This window comes from Anomalospiza imberbis, chromosome 17 (genome assembly GCF_031753505.1).
Source record: "Anomalospiza imberbis isolate Cuckoo-Finch-1a 21T00152 chromosome 17, ASM3175350v1, whole genome shotgun sequence".
Classification (NCBI taxonomy): Eukaryota; Metazoa; Chordata; class Aves; order Passeriformes; family Viduidae; genus Anomalospiza; species Anomalospiza imberbis.
The window spans coordinates 14,705,061-14,725,361 of record NC_089697.1 but is presented as its reverse complement, the minus strand read 5'-3'; the positions used below and the strand labels follow the sequence as shown (position 1 = coordinate 14,725,361).

Sequence of the window (20,301 nt, the reverse complement as noted above, 5' to 3'; positions counted from 1 at the left end):
TCCTGCCTCAGTGAAGCTTTCCCATCATTTCAGTAAGGACTAAATACTGAAGTCCTAAGTAAAGATTTGACTCAAGCATGTTGACATAGATCATAATGCTTCTTTCATTTCTCTCTCTCTAGAGAGATTTACAACTGCACCTATCTGCAGCATCTCTATATCCTTTCTGGAGCTGCTAGTACTGTTCCCGCAGCTGAGGAGGAAAAGCACTTTATGCAGCAACCCTGACCAAAGCATACATACTCTGTAAGTGTTATTTAATCTTTGGTTTCACAAGAAACCTGATATGCTACCTTTTGTACCAGCCTCCTGCAAAAGGCTGAGGGTTGTAATCACAGACTCGTTTCATTTGGAAGACTATTTAGTCCAAACTACGGCTCAGGAAAGGCCTGCTGGAGTTGTTGTGTAGTTAAATCATTCTATTCCCTAATGTGAGATATTAGGAGATATTGATTTCTCTAATTGTCACTGAAACAAAGACACCAAAAAGCTCCTATAACAAGTTCACTGAGTTCTAGCTATGTGCTTCATCCATTCTGGTAACAGTCATACTATCTACGTTTTCTTAAGCTTGATTCTGCAGAATCAGATTTTTAGATGACTACTTGGGGCAGGTAACACTATGTTTTATATAACCAAACAAATAAGCAAGGGACTTGAATAAATTGGGGTAACACGAATAAAAGTTTTTTTGACCACAATTACTGAATGTTACAGTGCTGCTAAATGTTTTTTTCTGTTTATTTAAGACAAGGTTTTGGTCAAAGACTGGATCTTTACCATAGACAACCACCTAGCTATATCTGGATCCATAACAGCACTCTTCCTAAACCCAGAAACACCAAGGATCAGAGAAATAAGAAATTTAGTTTCCCACCTCTATCAGTGCCTAATAGTTAAAACTGAGCAAGTCAGGGAAAATTTTCATGATCTAGGAAGAATTTCAATTTTCTAAAGAATTTGTCATGGTACATATCAACAGCATGACATTGCAAAGGAGATAAAACCTGTTCATCACCAACCCTCCCTTTTTGTTATGAGCAGATAAAGCCAACTGACAACGTGGAGAGGAAGGTATGGGCTCATGCTAGAATAGGGTTGGGGTTAACTTGCCCAAAGCCGAGTTGGATTAATAGCTCAGCTTTAATCAAAGCTGATGGTGGCATCCTACAACCATCTGGCATAAACTATGCTGTTTCTGTCAATAATGGATTTAGGTTTCTTCTAAGCTCTTTATGCAGAGATTTCATCATGAAATTGCATCAGTAAGTTGGTTGATACAGAGCACATTGATACAACCAGGAGTCAAAACCTAGAGGGAAAATGGTCCTAAGCCACATACAAAATCTGACTCTCTGGCACCACAAAGGAAGGTTAATTGCTGTGGTAGGTCATTTTACCTAAGAACTGCCATGGCATTAGTCTGAGACCATTTTGTTGGAATGAGTGCTAAAAAAAATTAAAAAAAAATAATAATAGTAAAAAAATCTCTTTGTGCATTTCTCAGGTCAGAGCACATGTCACATCACTTTGTGACAAGAACCAAGGCAGGTTATTGCACTGCCCCCTTAGAACTTGCTAAACTTCACATATCAAAAAGGAGTTTCTGAAGAAAGCAAGATTTCAAGATTTTACTTTTTTGTTTCTGTAATAGCTGCGGATTAAGTGTTGGTGCTTAAAGGTACTAACAATACAGTAAACAAATATGATTATACTTTATGTGAGCTTGAAAACTGTGGATGTTTCCTCTGTGTTGTCTTATGAGCTAGCCTAAGCATAAACAGGCAGTCTGAAAAAATGTTTTGCCATCCTGATATTGAAATAAAATTTAACAACCCCTTTAAATGACAGAGGCATTTATGCATAAATAACAGTACATGTTAAGACTCCCCTTGGGGACAGTAAGCTTCTTTAATAAAAGAAGCTGTACTGCTGTAATGACAACGCCCTATATATCAACAGCCTTTAACACAAAAACATATGATCTAATCTGCTTCTCCAGCTTGAGAACTAATACAGAGTGACAGGGTAGTGCAAGGTAAAAATCCAGCATACTCTTCTGTATAATCTTAAATAGGCCAGCTCTAAATATTTTAAACAGCAGTAAACCAGCCAACTAAAACTTATTTTCTTCAGTTTGCCTCCAATACACAGACATCCATTCTCCAGCAGATAACTTACGTGTTAATCAGCAACTGGGACCTCACCACATCACCTTCTGAGCTAGAAAACCTTCTGAGGTTTCACCAGTGGATATACGACAGGAAGTCATGCTTTCAAAGCATCAATATTTAATTCAGAAAATGTTGCTACCCATCTAAAACCACTGATAATAAACAAAAATCTAGCAGTTGAAAGTGAAATTTCTATGCCATTTTATGAAAATATTCACTGGACTACTATGAAAATATGGAAGTTCAATCAATTTGAAGTGTTAAAGTTACTCAGTGAACAAAGCTAAGCAAACTTTATGTTGAAATATCACTTGAAATGTGTGCTTTCCATAACTTTGCTTCGCTTATCTTCACAGTTCACCTCAGGGACAAAGCTGATATTTTGACTATAATATTAATGGAGAAAATATAGAAATTATTTATTAAAAAAGACTGACTTCCTATTAGTTGTGTTTTGTTGAAGGAGGGAATAATTTACGTTTTATGGAGCTCCAACTGTTGAAGAACTTGTATTAAGTATCAAGTGATTTGTCTATTCTGAAGCACAACTTCAGAAGTGTGTTCCAATAAACTGAACCCCAGAATTTTAATTAACTGTCTCCTAAAGACTTCTCTTTTTATTGTATTTGAAACTCATTAGACACCCTTTCCACATCTTCATTTCCCTTTCTTCATTTCCCTTCATTTCCCTCCCCAAGACACCCTCACATTTAAAAAAGCTCTAAAACCCCATCTCCACATATGTTAACTAAGAAAATAATATCTTCCATGCTACTTTTGTAGCTTTTCAGAGGAAGGTCTCAAAACATACAAATCACCTCTCACTCAGATTTCTTTAACGTGGTTGAAATAGCTCCTAAATAATCAGATCTTTCTCCAACTAGACTATGAAATGAACTGGTTTGTTAAAGCCGTAGCAGTATAGTAGGCAAATCTAACTTGACTGGAGATACTGAGTCCACCACACTGGGGACATCAGCATTATACTAACTTGGATGTACATGGCTCTAGTATGGAAAAAAAGTCTTTGTTCCTAATGAATTACTCCTTGTCACTATATTCCTCTTCTTTATACTATGCTTGTCAATACAAGTCTTTTGATTAGACAGTCCATCAAATATGTCTGTGTCTGTAGTTCATGGTGCTCTCATTTGTCTTCTCCCATTTGTATCATTACATTCTACACTCATTCTCCTTTGATGTCCTTCAGATAGTCTGCATTTGATCTACCAGCCCTTTATCAGTATTCTCCTTCTTTCAATACAAGGCTGAGGTTTGGTTTCCAGTAAAACTCATGATTAACAGTAATGCAAATTAAATAACAAAACAAAACACACACACAAAAACTCCAACTAAACCAAACAAACAAACAAAAAACAAAAAAACAAAAAACACAAAACCAAACAAAAAAAAAAAAAACACAAAAAAATCAAAACAAAAGAAATCCACCACCATCTCCTTTCAGGAAAGGACAACATTGTCTTTCTGGTAAGCTCCACCTGCTACTGGCACATTGCTAAATCTATCTTTAAATAAATAAAGGAAAGGCTGTTAAAGGCACTTGAGATTGTGTTCTGTTCCCTTTCACCTCCAAAGTAGTTACAAGAGAACAATGAAAGCTAAAACACCCATCAGTTACAGAATATTCTTAGAAACAGATGAAATCTTACCCACAGTTTTCTCTGCTATGCTTTCACAGCTTCCAACGTTTCCTTAGCTTTTATTGGTAATTCACATCTTTTTTTAATCTTGCCTAAATGCACTAACTACAATCACCACAATTTTGATTAACTTGGACACCTCAACAGACAAGAATAAAAATTAATTCAAACAAATATTGCATCTCCCAAAGCCATTAGTGGCAAATGGCGAATATCTAATCTCAGCTTCATCAAAGGGATTTTCCTTAGTTAGATCCTAATGTGCGTGGACGCATGCCCATTATCCTTGAAATTGGAAAGCATCAAGTTAGCAGAGAAGTGAAATATACTGCCCAAAGGACTTACACAATTGCATCAGAAAAACAAAGGCTAGCATAAAATAGAAGATGATACATTTTTTAGGACCGCCTTCCAAGCCCGCAAGACAACGTACTTAGGTTCTTTGGGATATACATTCTTGAAATTGCTTCATTTCTGATCCAAATAACCATTAAAAAAAAGGTGACAACAGTATCTGATCCTGATAATTTGAATGGCATTTAATTTGATGAGATTACTTCCATAGCAGCCTTTCTCACCACCTTGAAGAAGAATGTGACATTTATGATACTGCAGACATACAGTAATATTGATACGAAGTAAACATCTGTACAAAGACTGCAACATTGCTGTGATTAACTTCTCAACAAGATGAGTAAGTGTATGAGAAGTACAAGTTGATTAATTTTATGTTCTATTTCTTCTGTGAGGCCCATTTTCCAAATTTTCCTATCCATACTAGAAATCAGATGCAGAAAATTTTGGTGGCAAAAGTCCCCCAGCAGATGACACATACAAGAGTTCTCATTTTTCAGATGACTGAGGCTTCATACACATATGAGAGTATAATTCTAACGCAAAATTATTAATGTTAACTGGTTTGTGTTAATCACTTCTCATAACTAAAGACAGCATTTGGTAAATACAAGCTTGCTCAGGTAGCACAACAAAAGCCAAACTGTCAGTTCATTCATTATTCCAAATCATTAGGCAAAGCATGTGTTTAATCTTCATCTCCTTTCTTCAACAATTAACATAGCATTGATAACAGAGTAGATCTTTTCATTCTGTGTCATTTTGGTCAATAATCAACTACACATCTAAATGGACAATTACAAGAATAGTATGACTGTGTTAGGTAACATTTAAGTAAATAAAATGAAAATTGTATATGTAATGAATGCCTGCAATTACACAAAAGAATTTGGATAATTACATGGTGCAATTATCAGTTATGAATTTAAACTTACTGTCTTGGCATGCAGCTTCCCAAGTTATACTTGCAATTGCCAGAAGCAAAGTTTAGGTGTTTAGATGAAGACAGACAGGCATGAACTGTGTATTTCCACAGGAACACAAACTTTAACATTTTGGGACTAACTTTTGCTGTCCCTGAATTGCCGGCAGATGGAAAGGATGTTCTATAGAAAGGCAGGTTTAAATTTGTTCTTCTTATCATTTTTCACACTGAAAAATATTTCTTATTTTGAATGCCAGAATCTAGCTTCAAGAAAGAGCAATATCATACTCATTGGCCAAAATTCTCTTTATACTGAGCTCTTACCAAGTTCTACATCCTGATCATCAGTAAGAACAAGGATGATGTTTGGGCGGATGTTTCTACGGTCTCTTTGAAATCTTCCCTTCAGACGTTGATTTAACAGGAAAGTTGAACTTCCATCCAACAGTGATAAAACAGTCATCATGAATAATCCAAGGACAATACTATGCTGTGCCATGTTGTGCTGATTTAATGTTCTCTCTGAACAAGGTAGCTTAACGGCTTCTATTTCTTTTTCTTTGCAGGTCTCCTATAAGGGAGAGGGAAACAAGTATTTATCTATATTTTCACCCCTCTGCACCCATCAAGGAACAGCTAAGTTCTCTCCAAAGAAGTAAAAAGCAATGTACTTGAAATAATCTTAACTCCTAAGAAAAAAAACTAACCAAACTCCCAAAGCAAACACTTATTTTTCTAGTGCCAGCTAGAAGCAGAAACTTGAAAAATTAAATTCATAAGCTGTTATTAACGTAGGCAACGAAATTTCATTCAAAGCTCAGATCTGGCAGCAAGCTCAAGGATTTAGCGGGGTTTCAAATTTTGCTTTCATACATATGAATAGCAATCATCTTCCTTCTTCTTCCTTAGTGATCTGTTTACAGATGACACTTTTGTTTACATCAAAAATGCATATGTTGAAGAGAAAAAAACCCCATACCTATCATAATTTTTAAACAAGTCTGAGCTAACAACATATTTGCAAAGTCAGAGAACACTCAGACAGAAGACTTATTATATACTGATTTATCGTATAAATTCCATTAAAGAGCGAAGCTGCCCTGATCTTGGAATTATGTTATAATATTGTTTGAAGTCTACTACAGCTTTGATGTTAGTGCAAGATCCCTTTAGCATTTCTGTTGGCTTCCAAGATTATACACTTTTTAAAAATTCCATTATTAATAATGAACACATTTGAAGGCTCATTACTGCTAATGTTTAGGAATGGATGCACCAAAGTGACTTGCACTGCCTATGACTGGATTGCAAAACAGAGCATATGCCCCAAAATTGACTTGATTGCAAAACAGAGCACGTCTAACTTGTACTACTCCTATTAATGAGGCAGTGAAAAATTCTTAGCAATTCCTACAAGGAGATGACAAAAAATGAATTAGCATGCTGAAAAATCTTGGAAATCACAGCTTTGCTCAGTCATCTTCTGAAATAAAGGGATCTTCTCTTGCTTTCAGAAGTCAAAATAACAACATGAAAATGTACTGAAAATATCAAATACTAATTATTTAATCAGATCCAGCAATCAATGAGTCAGTTTATTATGAATTCCCTAATTGCTCCCTGTCTTTTTCTGGACTGGTGCCGATGATCTTTTGTACAAGAAGGAAAAATCAATTAAAAATTATGCAAGAGAGATTCTCTGATTTTTTTAAAGTCCAGAATTGTCAGAGTAGAAAGAACACAGCACAATGTGTTTTACCCTAAGAAACATGTTGGCTATTTCCCTACAGAAAACAATTTTTACTCCAGCAGATTATTTCATAGCCACATTATTACTTCCTATCTGTCAGCAATTGCTCTTTGAGATAAACTTTCTTAATCAAAGTTTTCACGCAACAGCAAAACCACTGGTCTGAAGAATTATAATCAGTTTCTATGCTCACATAAGAAATGCATATTGGATTTTCACATAAGTCAACAGATACATTGCTATACTAATATGGAATATTTATTAAGGGTACTTTCCAAATTTGCACACTGATAGGGTTTTGAGGAAATGAAAAATCCTCCCTCCTTACTAGTCTGTCCAGTGGGTTTCACAGGTAGGTGAAGTTACCTTTTTTTCCTATAAACTAAAAATTTATTTTGCTATCCCAGCACTTGTTCCAATGGGCAGGAGAAGAGCTTTGAAATTTTACAGATGCAGCTTCAGTATCTGCTGCTGCTAAGAAATATGCCAGGCTATAGCAAAAGAAACACTGGTAAGTCAAATCAGTTTTCATTCCTTGTACAAAGAATTCCATCTGTAGCAGTATAACTGGGAAGAATCATGTCAGAGTCAATGTGTTGCTACTGTCTGGAGTAGACAAAAGCAGCTTGTGAAAGAAACCTGTATCTGTTTCAACAGGGGAGGGTAGAAAGAAAGTTTGCTTAGCAGGCACATATTCTCAGACACGAGCTTTTTGAGGGAAGAGATAGATGCCTTCTGCTCTTCAGAAAGTACTACAGATGTACTTTTGTTAAAAAAAAATAAAGTGATGCTATAGATGTTTTCATTACACAAAAAAACCCCATGTTTCTGAAGGTCTGGAAGTTCATGTGGGTTTTCTTCAGACTATACTAGCCAACAGCTTCTCAAAATAATAGCATTTGCTAACTTTTCTTGCAGCATTTGGAAGGGTGTCCATTCTTGCTATATGTGGTCAGAATTACCTTCACTACAGTGTTGTGCATTTAACAGTCTTTCTTACATTTTTTTCATCTTTAAAACAAATACATGGAAGTAACCTCATAACCTCATTGCCTCTCTGCCCTTAGCTAGTCATTTCTTCACACTTTGTCCCCAGCTCAGAGAGCTGCTTAGCTCTCTATGAAATACTTAAGACATTTGGGGACGCTCATAAACTGCTCTTCCACAACTATTTTATCCACACTTGTATATTTGTGGTTAAAAGAATTAGTGATCTCTGAAAAGATACCGTGAGTGGAAGAGAGAATTTCATGTCAGGTACAACAGGCATCTTCCACCAAACCTGTTATCTCACTCCCCCACAATGAATATTCTTCACTATTGTGATGTGTTTTGTTCCCATTGTTATCAGGGTAAGTCCTCCCGGGAATCAACTCAAAATATGTAATTATGTGCAAAAGTCATGCCAATAAGTAGGTAAGAAAATCAAAGCAATTTTAGAAAATAACCTATTTCTTAAAAGTATGTTTTCACAAGACATACGTGCCTAACAGCATATATGCAGTACAATCCAAAAGCTAGCTTTAAGCAGTTATCAGAATAGCAACCCATTAGCAACAGAAGAGCAGGAGTGTCCCTCGTGGATTGCCATTGGCCAAATACAGATTGGTTTTCTTAACCCCTAGTCTTCGGTGAACTTCCAGGAAGAAACACGACAAAGTTTCTATTAACAGTTCTTTTCCCATTTCTGTCAACAAGGTTAATCTGCAACTTACAGATAAAGCCAGAACAGTTCCACAGCAGTGCCTCAATCTTTTAATATAGCACCCTCTCCAAAATGCAATTTTGCTCTGAGTGGTACAGATGGTCCACTGCTCTCTGTGCCTCTGCAGGCCATCCTCCAGTATTAAAGATGCTTAATCTGTAGTGGTTCTCATGAGAATTAGGCATGCCTCTTATTTGCTTCCAGATTACACATACAAACTTGAAAAATCTAGTCACTCATGTTTTATATTTAGGAAAGTGCTATCAGAAATTTATAAAATCTTCTTCAGATGGGGCAACTAGCTAAGCTTTCTTAAGGCTATCAAACTTCTTAGAAGGCTGCTTTTGAGGAAGTCTGGTCCTCTTACTTTCTCCTTTGTGGCAACACAAAATGTTACACTAACTCACATTACAAATGTTGAAGAGATAAAGCCGGACATCCACACTCCATTTATAAAAGAAGTCAGCAAAGGGCTGTTTCCAGGTAGCATTTACACCAAGGAAAGACTTCTTTCTAACACTGCCCTCAATAATTAATGTCAGTTCTACAGCAGCAGAATGCACAGAGATGAATGACGTCAGTTCTATCCCAGATGGTATTTTTAACATGCTATTGATTAGTATTGCTTGGCACAGATGTAAGAGGCCTCGTGTGCAAAATTAGTAACAGCTTGCATAGACTGGTGCTCCCAACCTCACTAATGCAAGTCCCAGCACAACTGTCCCCCGCATAAGCTCTGTGCAACTTCACTGAAGTCAGGTAATTCAGTTATTACAACATAACCATGAATAACATATGACTCTACCTGTAACTCTGTATCAAATATATAAGTCTGGTTCAAGTCTACTTCTAGAAATTACTGCTTCTAGTAATGTTTGCATTACTGGTTTTGGATTTTATTTGTTTTAGCTTGACTTCCTTTTATCCACAAAAAAATATACAACAAAACTCTAAATACAGAATTGGTATGACAAGTTCAACTTGCCCAGCAGCCACCACAGAACAGGGTAACTGCATGTGAGCCACACAGCAGCACTGCACATTAAGGGAAAACTGGCTAGAGAGAAGCAACACACACCTGCTCTCAATGGCTGGAGCCAATACCAAGTGGATTATTTAAGCAAACCTAGGTGTGTCATTCATCCAGCTTTTAAACTCCTTGAAATACATGGTGCTGGAGACATTCCCTAGCAACCAACCCAATCAAATCCACTCTGCCAGTTAAATGGATTCAGCTGTGCTGCTTTTCTTTTAAGTGGAGTCACTCCTTTGCACTGAGCTTTGGTTATGCTAGGTCTTTTCTCACTAAAGCTGTCAGCCATCACTTCAAACTATTATATTGTGTTTGCAAGAGATAAACACATTTTCATATGTGGATTGGGAAGAATCTTGCTTGCAATCTAACAAGGTTCCCAGGGGAAGACTAGTATCAACATTACTGCTGTAATCTAACAACATGCTGCATTTGCTTATAGTTTTCTACTTTCTGATATTTTTTTTCCCCCAGGCAGTCAAAAATTTATGAGAAAGTACAAAAATCAAATCCCCAGAGATAAATGTGACTCTTGAAGATTACAGTTGTGCTGATTTGCAGTCACTGTATTACTATTCAGACAGATTCGTCTGACTTGCTTGCCTAATGCTGGTGAACACTAGACAAAACCGAAATATTTATCACAGAGAAGCTTGGTCAAATTACAAAATCTCATTCATATTTTGTAACTTTATTTTAAATAAAAAAGAATTGCAAAATAGTTATAAATTTTCCTAGCACTTCGTATTTTAAGAAATGTTCTAGACACCTCAATCTACTTTCTTTCTGTCCACTGCTTGAATATTACTGTTAGAGTTTCCCAGTGACACACAGAGAATTAATCAGTCCTCTGATAGATTAAATTGCTATTTGGATCCCCCAAATACAGAATAATAAACACATTTTTCTGCACCATATGCAACACCCAACAACATCTTGAAAAAAAAAACAAAGAATTATTTTGCTCTTTTACCTATTTTCGTCACATATTTAATATATAATAGATGCAGTCTTTGACTTTAATTATAATTATATGAACTTGTATTAAGTACAGTAAAAACCACAGACTTACACTTCTGAAAATACTGTAAGGGAATGAGTGCAAGTTCTTCAAGACAGAAAAAATAAGCAAAAGCAGATGCCATTACCCAAACACATCCTACCAAATAAACACGTTTCTTGTAGCTGTACACGGGGGGGAGAGGGGGGGGGGAAATCTCCCCGTATTTATTCGGCTGCAAGCACACAGAGGCGTTCAGATACACACACTGCCCGGATCGGTCCGGTGATGTGCCAAACGTGAAGCCGAGCGCGGTGGTATCCAACTGTCTTTTGGGAGCTGTTTTCCGCACAGCCCCGGCGCGGCGCGGCTCCCGCAGCCCGCACCCTCGGAACCCCCTTGCGGCCGCCCGGGCTCGCTCCCCTTCGCGAGGGGGCGGCACGACGCTCCCGGCCGGTCCGCAGCCCCCGGCGGTAGCCAGCGAGCGCCGACTCGCCGGGCCGGGCCGGCAGGGCCGCAGCAGGGCGGGGGAGCTCCGCGGAGCTGCCAGCACGGCTGGCCGAGGCCAGTGGGACCACAGCCTCCAGTCCCCGCCCGCCCCCTGGGCCCCCTCGCTCAACTTCCAGCCCCACCCGGTCCCTATACAACTACCTTAGACCCGCCGCCCAGCTTCCCCGTGATAGCAGCCCGGCTCTGTGGCCAGCAGCCGCACAAACGGCACGGCCGCCCCGCCGTGCCTAGCTCGCGAGGCGGGGCGAGGGCTCCGGACCTCCCCTCCAGCAGTCCCCACTTACCCGCGGAACCGGCGCTCAGCCGTGCCAGGCCAGGGCCGGTGCACCCGCCGCCCGCCCGCGGAGCCCGGGGCCCGGCGGCGCGGGGAAGCGCATCCTCCGGCCGCAGTGCCGGGCAGCGGCCAAATCCCGTTTCCCGATGAGGCGTTCAGAGGAAGCGCTCGGGCCGGTGCTGCCCCCGCCTCTTCTTCCTCCTCTCCCTTCTTCTCCTCTTCCCGTTTAAAAAGTTCATTTACCTCGCGGATCCTCCTCCCGAGTTTGCGCAATGCCCAGTGGCGCGCAGGGAGGAAACCCGTCCCACCAGCCCCGGGCTTGTTCAAAGTGCAGCGGCAGCGGCGAAGACGATGGCGTAGCCCCGCACTCCGGCGCGCACGGAGAAACCGGGAAGGTCCCAGAGCCAGCCCCGCTCCAAAGAGAAGGGGCCGACGCTGAGCTCCCGGCCGGTGCACGGAGCCTTTATAAGCAAAGGGGATAGTCCATGGCGGCAGAAGAAAGGCATTTTAATTGCCCCTCATCGTCTGTGCTCTTCTTGTCCCCTGTCGCCAGCGCTTGCCGAGCGCCGCCAGCCCACGCAGCAGCTACCCCCACCCCCAGCGCTGTGGGGCGGAGGACAGAAGTGGCAGACTCCAAAGGGGCAGAGGGCCTGCGTCTGCTCTGGACCCTGCCCCGGCACACCTGTGAGGGTGAGCCTAAAGACTTCTAAAAGGTCATGCTATCACAGACGCCGTTCCACTGGTGCACTTGAGGTTAAAGGGCCCAATATTCAATAGTAATTAAGAAAAGCTTAACAAAGCTCTTCGAGGTAGGGACCGTGTTCACAGAAGGTGCTATCTACACTCTTGCAACCAGTTACATTTTTACTCCTGGATCTTGTTTGGCTATCTAACTTGGTAACTTCACTGGACACTTTAAAGACCTCTTTTAAAAAGCATCTTTAAAAAAATACTTTTTTAAAGTATCTTTCAAAGATACTAGCAGATTAACATGTTAAAAAAATCCCAAACAACATAAGAATGAAACGTTTTCTTCTGGCATTCCCATGCTGATAGTGCCAGACATGCAGCACAGGTTACCCCAGAATTTCCTGACACTTCTTATTACATCTAATATTGTGTTCAATCTATGATTTATTAGGACTTTTGCTTTAAAACAAGCATTGTCCCCAGTGACCTCATCTGGACTTTGCTGGAGCAGGCTAACAGTCTTGAACAATTTTTCACTGTTGGCTCTGTTCTTGGCTGTGCATAGACAGATCCTAAATAAACATCTTGGGGTGTTTAAACGTGTTGCTGTATAATTCTGTACTGTGAAATGGCACACACTTCCTCCAAACACAAGGATGTCACTGCTAAGGTACCAAGTGTGCTCCTGTATGGACAGGAATGAGCAATAGAGAAACGCTGTATTTCAGTACTACAGTGTTCACACTAGGGGCTGCAACAGCACAGCTGTATTGGAATAAATAAGCCACTCCCTAACAGGGAGTCATGCTAATCATAGACCCACATGATGTGCATAAAACAGGACCTACATGTCACTAACACTGTGATAACATTCTTTTACTGCTTTCTGAGATAACATTTGACATTTTGCTAGCAACTGTCAACTCACAATGAAACAATCCACAGATAATTTTACACCTGTGAGCCAGGATGTTCTGATTCTGCACATTTTAGACATGAATTATTATCTAAAGGCAACTGAGTCACCCAGAGTCAAACAGCCTTTCAGGCCAGGAACAGAACGAGGAAGCCAGCATCCCTCTGCCCTAACCACAGGCCAACAGTTTGCTACCTGCAACCTCTATAAACTACCTCTAAAGGGACTGCAAGCAGTAACTACAAACCCAAAGAAAATACTAAGTTTGCTATACAGCGGTTCACATTGAAGAAGAAAATTTACTATCTCCCTGTATTTCTAGAGGACTGTAAATGGGATTTTCCATTTTAAGAAACACATGACCTAATATAAAGCTACAATTTCATTAATATAAACTACAAGCATCAAAAGATACTAAAACTAGTGTTAGTGACATTAGAATCTAAATTTGATTTAATGTCACTGGAAAATCTGTCACAATAGATGGCTCATTTCAACAAAAGAGTACATTCACCTCACAGGGAGTGCATGTAATTTCCATTAATGTTAATGGGAGTTATGCAAGTGCATTAAGAGGATAATGCAACCCCTGGTCTGAGACAACCCTAAAAAGTGGAAGGTGCTTCCTCTTCAAGAGAATGGCATTTTCATCTCCTGCATTTCAAAAGAACTTGTTCTGGCACAATTACAAAACAGGATGGGTAACAACTGTTATGCATCCAAACTTAAAAGTGGTTTAGTGATTTCAGCTAGTTTTCCTATTGCCAGAAACTCACGGGATACAGATGTATTTAAAATACTGTGATTCATTTGAAGTCTAAGGCAACAACATAATGTGAAATTACTGGTAAAACAAGAAGGTCTGAAAACTGAAGGATGAAGAATGTTAACTCAATGAGCTATTGTTGGTCACATAGCCCATAAAAAGAAGAAGAACAGTAGCCTTCTTTTAACCCATTTATAAATTATTCTTAAAATAGCTGCCTGTAAGTCAGTAATAAATTAGTAACTTATTTTAATAAAGAATTTTCCTTTTTATAAATAATTCATATTTTTATTTTGTGCATCCTGATCTTATTTTGCCTTGTTGGCTTTCAACAGGTGGTACTACAGTGCTCAGGCTGCCTCTTGTTCCAACACCTGGATGTTTTATGGATATGGAGCAATGGGCCAATCGTCAACTGCACACTTTGTTTAATTGACAATTAGCTGCACTCTCAGCACAATTTGGTATGTGATGCAAAATGTGAAAGACTAAATTTTTTACTAAAAATTCTCCTAGGGAAGAAAACAGCCACGCCCTTATCTAAATAACATTTCCTAAGAAAACAGTAAAGTATGTAATGATAAAATACTCCATGTCAATCTAAAAACAACTATGCTCTGATTTGCAAGTATTAAAGCAGAAAAACGTAAAATCAGCTGATAAAGAGGATGGCTAGAACAGCAGGCCTCAGCACGACAACCTTCAGTGTTTCCTGTGGTCCCCTGGGCATTCACCGTTAGCCAAGGGTCTCCTGGCGTGACCACACCGGCTCCATTTATCTCCAGCAGCCCAGTCCCACCACCCTGAACGGTTACCTCCACGTCCTGCCTCTGCACATTTCACGCACTGGCACAGGTATACAATCTATGTTATGCACTTTTTGCCATAGAAAGGTTTTGTTTGCAGGCTTTAGGTTCAAGTGAACTTGATGCACCTACAGCAGAAGTACTTTCACTTACAAAGACCTATCCTGTAGGCACAAAGTCCAACGGGATGCACCCGGACTTTACCTCTATTAGGAAAGCTAAGTTTACTTACTCTGCTTTTCATTGTCTTCTAATTACCACTGTTCAGCAGTTCTCCCCCTCTACCTCAAATACTTTAAATAGAAATATATATGTATCTGGATCTGACTGAATATTTATATATTCTAAGCTGGGCTTCAAATGGACAATAGCAAGAAATATTGAGAGAAAATTACACAACTGTCTGCATTTCACACGCAGAAAGTAATTTTCTTGTTCTCTTGCCTCAAAAGCACAAGCAAGGCAAAGCTTATGGTGGGATGTGATACCTGTTATTAGATCAACTGCTACAGATGGGAATGAACATACTCAGCCTCAGGCATATCAAGCACTTCTTCAGATCTGAAACAGAAGCAGCTATCTTCAAAGTTAAGCTGCTCTAAATTTAATCAATGTGTTAATCAAGCCATGTGAAAGAAAAGTAGTTCAGACCTCTGATACAGGAAAGCTTGCTAACAAAGAAAAAGGAGACAGATTGTTAAAATATGGTAGTAACTCCTCTGCTGAAAAACACAGACTTGTTACTGAGGTGGGAGAAATGAGAAGAGAGGTTAGAAAATTACAATACACTTTAAAACCTATGTCTAATAAGTCTATAATTTTTACCTTTATCAGAGTCATGAATTTTAATATTAAGGCTTATCCTTTGAAGGTGTTTTGTGGATTTCCCTCAAGGGTCAGGATTAATTCATCCGAGATAGAGTAGTTACTTTATGAGAAATATTCACCTACCAGTCATTGGTACCTCTCTTATTGATCGTCTGCAAGGACCTTGAGGATTTCTTGATTTCCTTTGTGTGAGGTCATTTGGTGCATTTGGATATGCAGCTTACTTTCTCTAGAGACCCCAGAGATGTATCAGCAAGTACATATGCCGTTTTGATAGTGTTATGGTAGCTTCATTACTGGTAACGTGCAGTCTTTTGAAAGATATAATGTATACCTTGTGCATTCTTAAAATAGAAACTACTATAATTTTGAAAATGTTGGTTTTTAATGACAAATCAGTTTAATTTCTTTTCTACCAGGTATCAAGGGTAGAGATTATTTATATAGTGTTTGAGGGACACTAAAGCCATCCAAATTCTTTGTACTTTGTTCAAAACCAAAAAGACATTGAAACAGAAACATGTGCTGCCCCTGGCTAAAGAACACTTTACTATATTTTTAATATTTTAGAAATGAAAGTTGAACCTACATATGAGCTTTAGCATCAGTCCCCTACCTTTAGAGTTCACTATCTTCCATAACTAGTGGCAAAAAATATATGAAAAAGCCTAGATCATAACTACAATACTATACCATCAATGGCCATTGACCCAGTGGTGTCTCAAATCGTAGAATCGTTTGGGTTGGAAGGGACTTAAGGAACAATCCTTCCTATCTCCTGCCGTGGACAGGGACACTTTGCACTGTCCCAGTTTGCTCCAAGCCCCATCCAACCTGGCCTTGAAACTTTCAGGGATGGGGCAGCCACAGCTTCTCTGGGCAACCTGTGCCAGTCTCTCAGGTGCCACCCTCAGACAAAAGAATGAAACATCATGGTTGCCCTTCTGGCTTAGAATAAGTATTATTTCTGATTTCCATAATTATGTATGATCCTGAATTCAGAGAGAAATGTATTAATAAATAGAAGTACACTTTATTTTTCTATCACTGCAAAGCTCTGGCATTATCAGTAAACAACAAATTCCAGGTAAGGTATCTTACTTACTTACAGTAAGTCTCATTTACACCCCTAAAACAGAGAGGACTGATTTTTCAGAATTAGTAAGCAGCCACACAAAACAGTTCTGAAAATTTATATAGCTTATTTTAAGTCCTAAAACTGTAGTTGAACACTCTTGATGTCTGGCAATGCATCCTTTTTATTTGTACTTCAGTTCACTTTGTGTTATTAGTATGTTCATCATTCTCATGACTGACTCCAGTGGTAATTCTTGAGAATTCTTTGAGAGTCCCAAAGTACATTCACTACTTCCCATGCCAAACAGGAGTGTCTGACATGACATCTGAGTATATTTCCACAGAGATTATTTTTCACAGATAGGTTGAGCCTCACAGAGTAGAGCTGCAGCTCTCAGGACACTTGAGAAGAATTCCATATGCCCAACTTAGAAGTCTATATCTAAGTGCTCAGATCCTTCTGACTTAGCTGCATGCTTTGTCATCTTCTGTGTTGCTGCAGTGAGGCACACAGATAATGTACCAAATGGAAAGGCAAACAAGAGTTCTCTAGTCCCTTTTCACCTGAGAAGAAAAAGTGGAAGCTTATACAAGAAGACAATACTCACTAAAATGAAAAAAAGTTAGAAGACAAAATGATTGAGAAGAGTTCAGCAGGCAATATATTCCATTGCTGGAGGCAGAAAATTTGATGGCTTGAGCGGCAGCCTAGGTCACAGTCCCAAAATCTTACTTTAAGAGTATTACTACTGTTAGTTCACTGATTGAGAAAAGGTCAACCCATGAATGTGTCTGCCAGAGTATATTTTTTCTGGCTACATCCCAAACTGGCAGAAATACAGGAATAATTTAGATGGATCAGATGAATATAAACTGTCTGTATAGACAGTAAATAACAATAAATCCCTGTGTATAGATTCCTTTCCTTTAAACAGCTCCAAAAGGCAATAAAAGCCAGGAGAGAAGAGAGAAGCAGGCCCAGAATGAAAGCCAACAAGAAACAATGGACTGCATGTAATAAAATTTAATACAGTGCAGTTCCCATTCAAATGGGCCTCAGAGTTTAATGATGCAACCCGACTGATCGTATCAAACATAATGAACTGCCCAGGAACATGAATACCCCCCTGCTACTCAGCATAACTGGCAACTAAATCAATCACAGCCTCTGTTTGTGCCATCTTCCTTCTCTTTATTGGTAGAAAACTCTTTTTGAAAGTGGTTTTGCTCTTTCAGAAAATTTTTCATTTCTTGCACTACAGCTCAGTCAAGAATGTTAAAGAAAAAAGGGTGGATTAATTACTTGAAATAATTGGAAAACATCTCAGGATACTGTTTCTGCTCTTCCAGGAGAAAAGGGTTAAAATTAAAATAGCTGATTTTAAAATTAAAATAGCTGATTTTAATGCAATTGAAAGATCAGTACCAGACCCCATGGCAAACTAACAGTATGTGTCATAAACGAAAAGAGGTTGCTTCAAGAATGCCGAGATGTCACTGAGCAATGGATCTAGGGGTCTAAGATGGCTGCAGCTTTCTGACCTCACCGTGAAAGTGAATTAAATATCAGAATCACTAGATGAAAGTTTCATAAAGAACGCACAAATCCACCAGAACGTATTTGTGTAAGATAAGGGGACTTCATATATCTAGGAAAGGCATACATATGTATAAGTGTATCCAAGGGGATAAGGAGAATACAAGGTAAGAATAGATCAGAGTAGGATTTTTTCTGAAGAGGTAATGGGCTATGTAAAATGTAAGGCACAATGAGATTAAAAAAAAAAATCCTTTTAACTTTGAGAAGGGAAGAAGTGAGGAAGCACACAAGAGACATGATGGTGAGAATAAAACCCAGAACAGTGATGACACATCCATTAAAAGCCACTGGATGAATTTAGGCGTCTAGAATGTAACTGTGCAAGAAGTTGGTACTGAAAACTAAGATAATGATGAACTCTTGAACTCAGAATACTTGAAGTTACCCACGACTTCTTATGCTGAAGACCGAACCATTTGTAACACCAAGCTTTAGTTTATTCAAAGATAGAAAAAAACCTAAGACTTCACCACTGCTCTATTTTTCTTACTGAATGAAGAGCCTCTGCAAGCCTTTGGTTTGCCAAAAAAGGTTTCATTACAGAAAGAGGAAGCCGTACACCACACCTATGGAGATGTTGCTCTGTGCTGTACCACACAGTCCTTCAGGACTCCCTGATATTTTATCTGCCCCAGGGAGAGATTTCTATGCTGCTCTGAGTTTGCTCCCACCCACACACCTTTAGAAATGCAGACATATTTTGCTGTGCAGAAGCAGCTTTGCGATACCTTAGATATTACTCTTTTCCAGGATGCAAATTCAGAGCTGTTAAAATATAGAATTTCAACTGAAATCCACAGCACTGCTTCCTGCAGAAGTTGCACTGGCCTGGAAGGTTTTCTTCTCTGACATGGACAACTTAACTCTCAGCTACAAACAGCTAACAAATCTTTTCCAGTTACGTAATACTGACTTCTCTCCATTTCTGTATATTTTCATCTTTGGTGAGGTCAGGAAACAGGTCCTGTCTCTACTAGTCCTCTGTTGTCAATAACCAAACACTAGGCATTGCTGAGCATATACCATTAATTTTTTTTCCATTATCCCATAAGATCTCTAGCTTTTATCTCCTTGGCATGTTTCTCTTTTCACTCATTTAGCAATTTCATTTATCCTCTGCTTTAGTAAGTGTAATTACCACCTTACAAAACCACATGAACACTTATATCTTTGTACACACATTCATAGTAATCAACAATACTGGCTATTTTTTTTTCCTTTGCCAACAGTCTTGACAAGTTTAAACTGTACAAGAAGCAAACAATTTTAACTACAAAGTTTACATACCTATTTCTTTATGCAGCAAGTATGTTATATTCAGAATAACTGGGCCAGAAGAGACAATGATGAAGAGGCAAGATTTTTTTCACTGCATTTTAAAATGGCTGCAGCAGATGCCTTTTTTTAGTCCTTGAAAGATTGATGATTCCATTATTTGTAGTATTTAGTAATAAATCTCTGAGTTTAGGCTAAAGTGAGTACTTTTCCCTACTCTGCATCTTCCATTACACTGTTATTAATCATGTTTAATCATTCATTTACCTCTCACTGCTACTGCATTTTGGGAGGACTGGACATTATTGATTCTTGACTTTTACCCTTTAGAAGCTGGGTAAAGGGCTTTGCAGTTGCTTAATCAAAAGTGACATGATGAGGGCAGGGGAGCTGCAGACCTCAGGGAAACAGCAACTAAACAACATGCCAAGTTATGATAAAATGAAGAGTCAACAAAGAAAGCAAAATGTAATAAACGAAAATTATAGCAGATAACCTCATGAAACCACAGACTACAAAGCACTCCTTTGCCTTGCAAAACACATTTCTAGGAAAGAGGAGACCAAGATTAAGAAGGAAGTTAAACTACAAATTCCCACAAAAAGAAAAATGCAAAGCCATGTTCTGTTACAGAAGTGTCAGTTAATGTGATTTGGCTCAAGTAGATTCTCAGTTGTTTATCAAGTTTTTTCTCAGAGGAAGCATCACTTCAGCACTCCCCTAGCAACTGCAACAAGAATAATACACAATGTAATATTTTGATAGTTGACTTCTTCTCTGCTTACTAAAAAAAATGGTATTTTTAAGAAAGTTAAAGAACTCCACTTGTATCTTAAAAAAGAGTGCGTATAAACCCTTACTTTCATCTACAGTATCTAGCAAATTATGCAATAAACAATAGCTATAAGTACATTATCAACTCTGTAAGAACAGCAGTAATGTTGCCTTCATATTTTA

At 38.9% G+C, this 20,301-nt stretch overlaps 1 protein-coding gene across 4 annotated transcripts in view; it reads right to left on the bottom strand.

The window, feature by feature from the left end:
• The window catches only part of SULF2 (sulfatase 2), an 84,534-nt gene that overhangs the window by 42,559 nt on the left and 21,674 nt on the right, over positions 1-20,301 (bottom strand). For 2 of the 4 annotated variants that reach the window (XM_068208132.1, XM_068208131.1), the window contains exon 2: positions 5,439-5,685. In XM_068208132.1, the coding sequence (XP_068064233.1) occupies positions 5,439-5,613 (175 nt within the window). In that variant the 5' untranslated portion in view covers positions 5,614-5,685. Of the gene's footprint in view, positions 1-5,438; positions 5,686-11,253; positions 11,361-11,396; positions 11,594-20,301 lie in introns of those variants that run through there. The other 2 variants (XM_068208133.1, XM_068208134.1) reach the window with 2 other exon arrangements.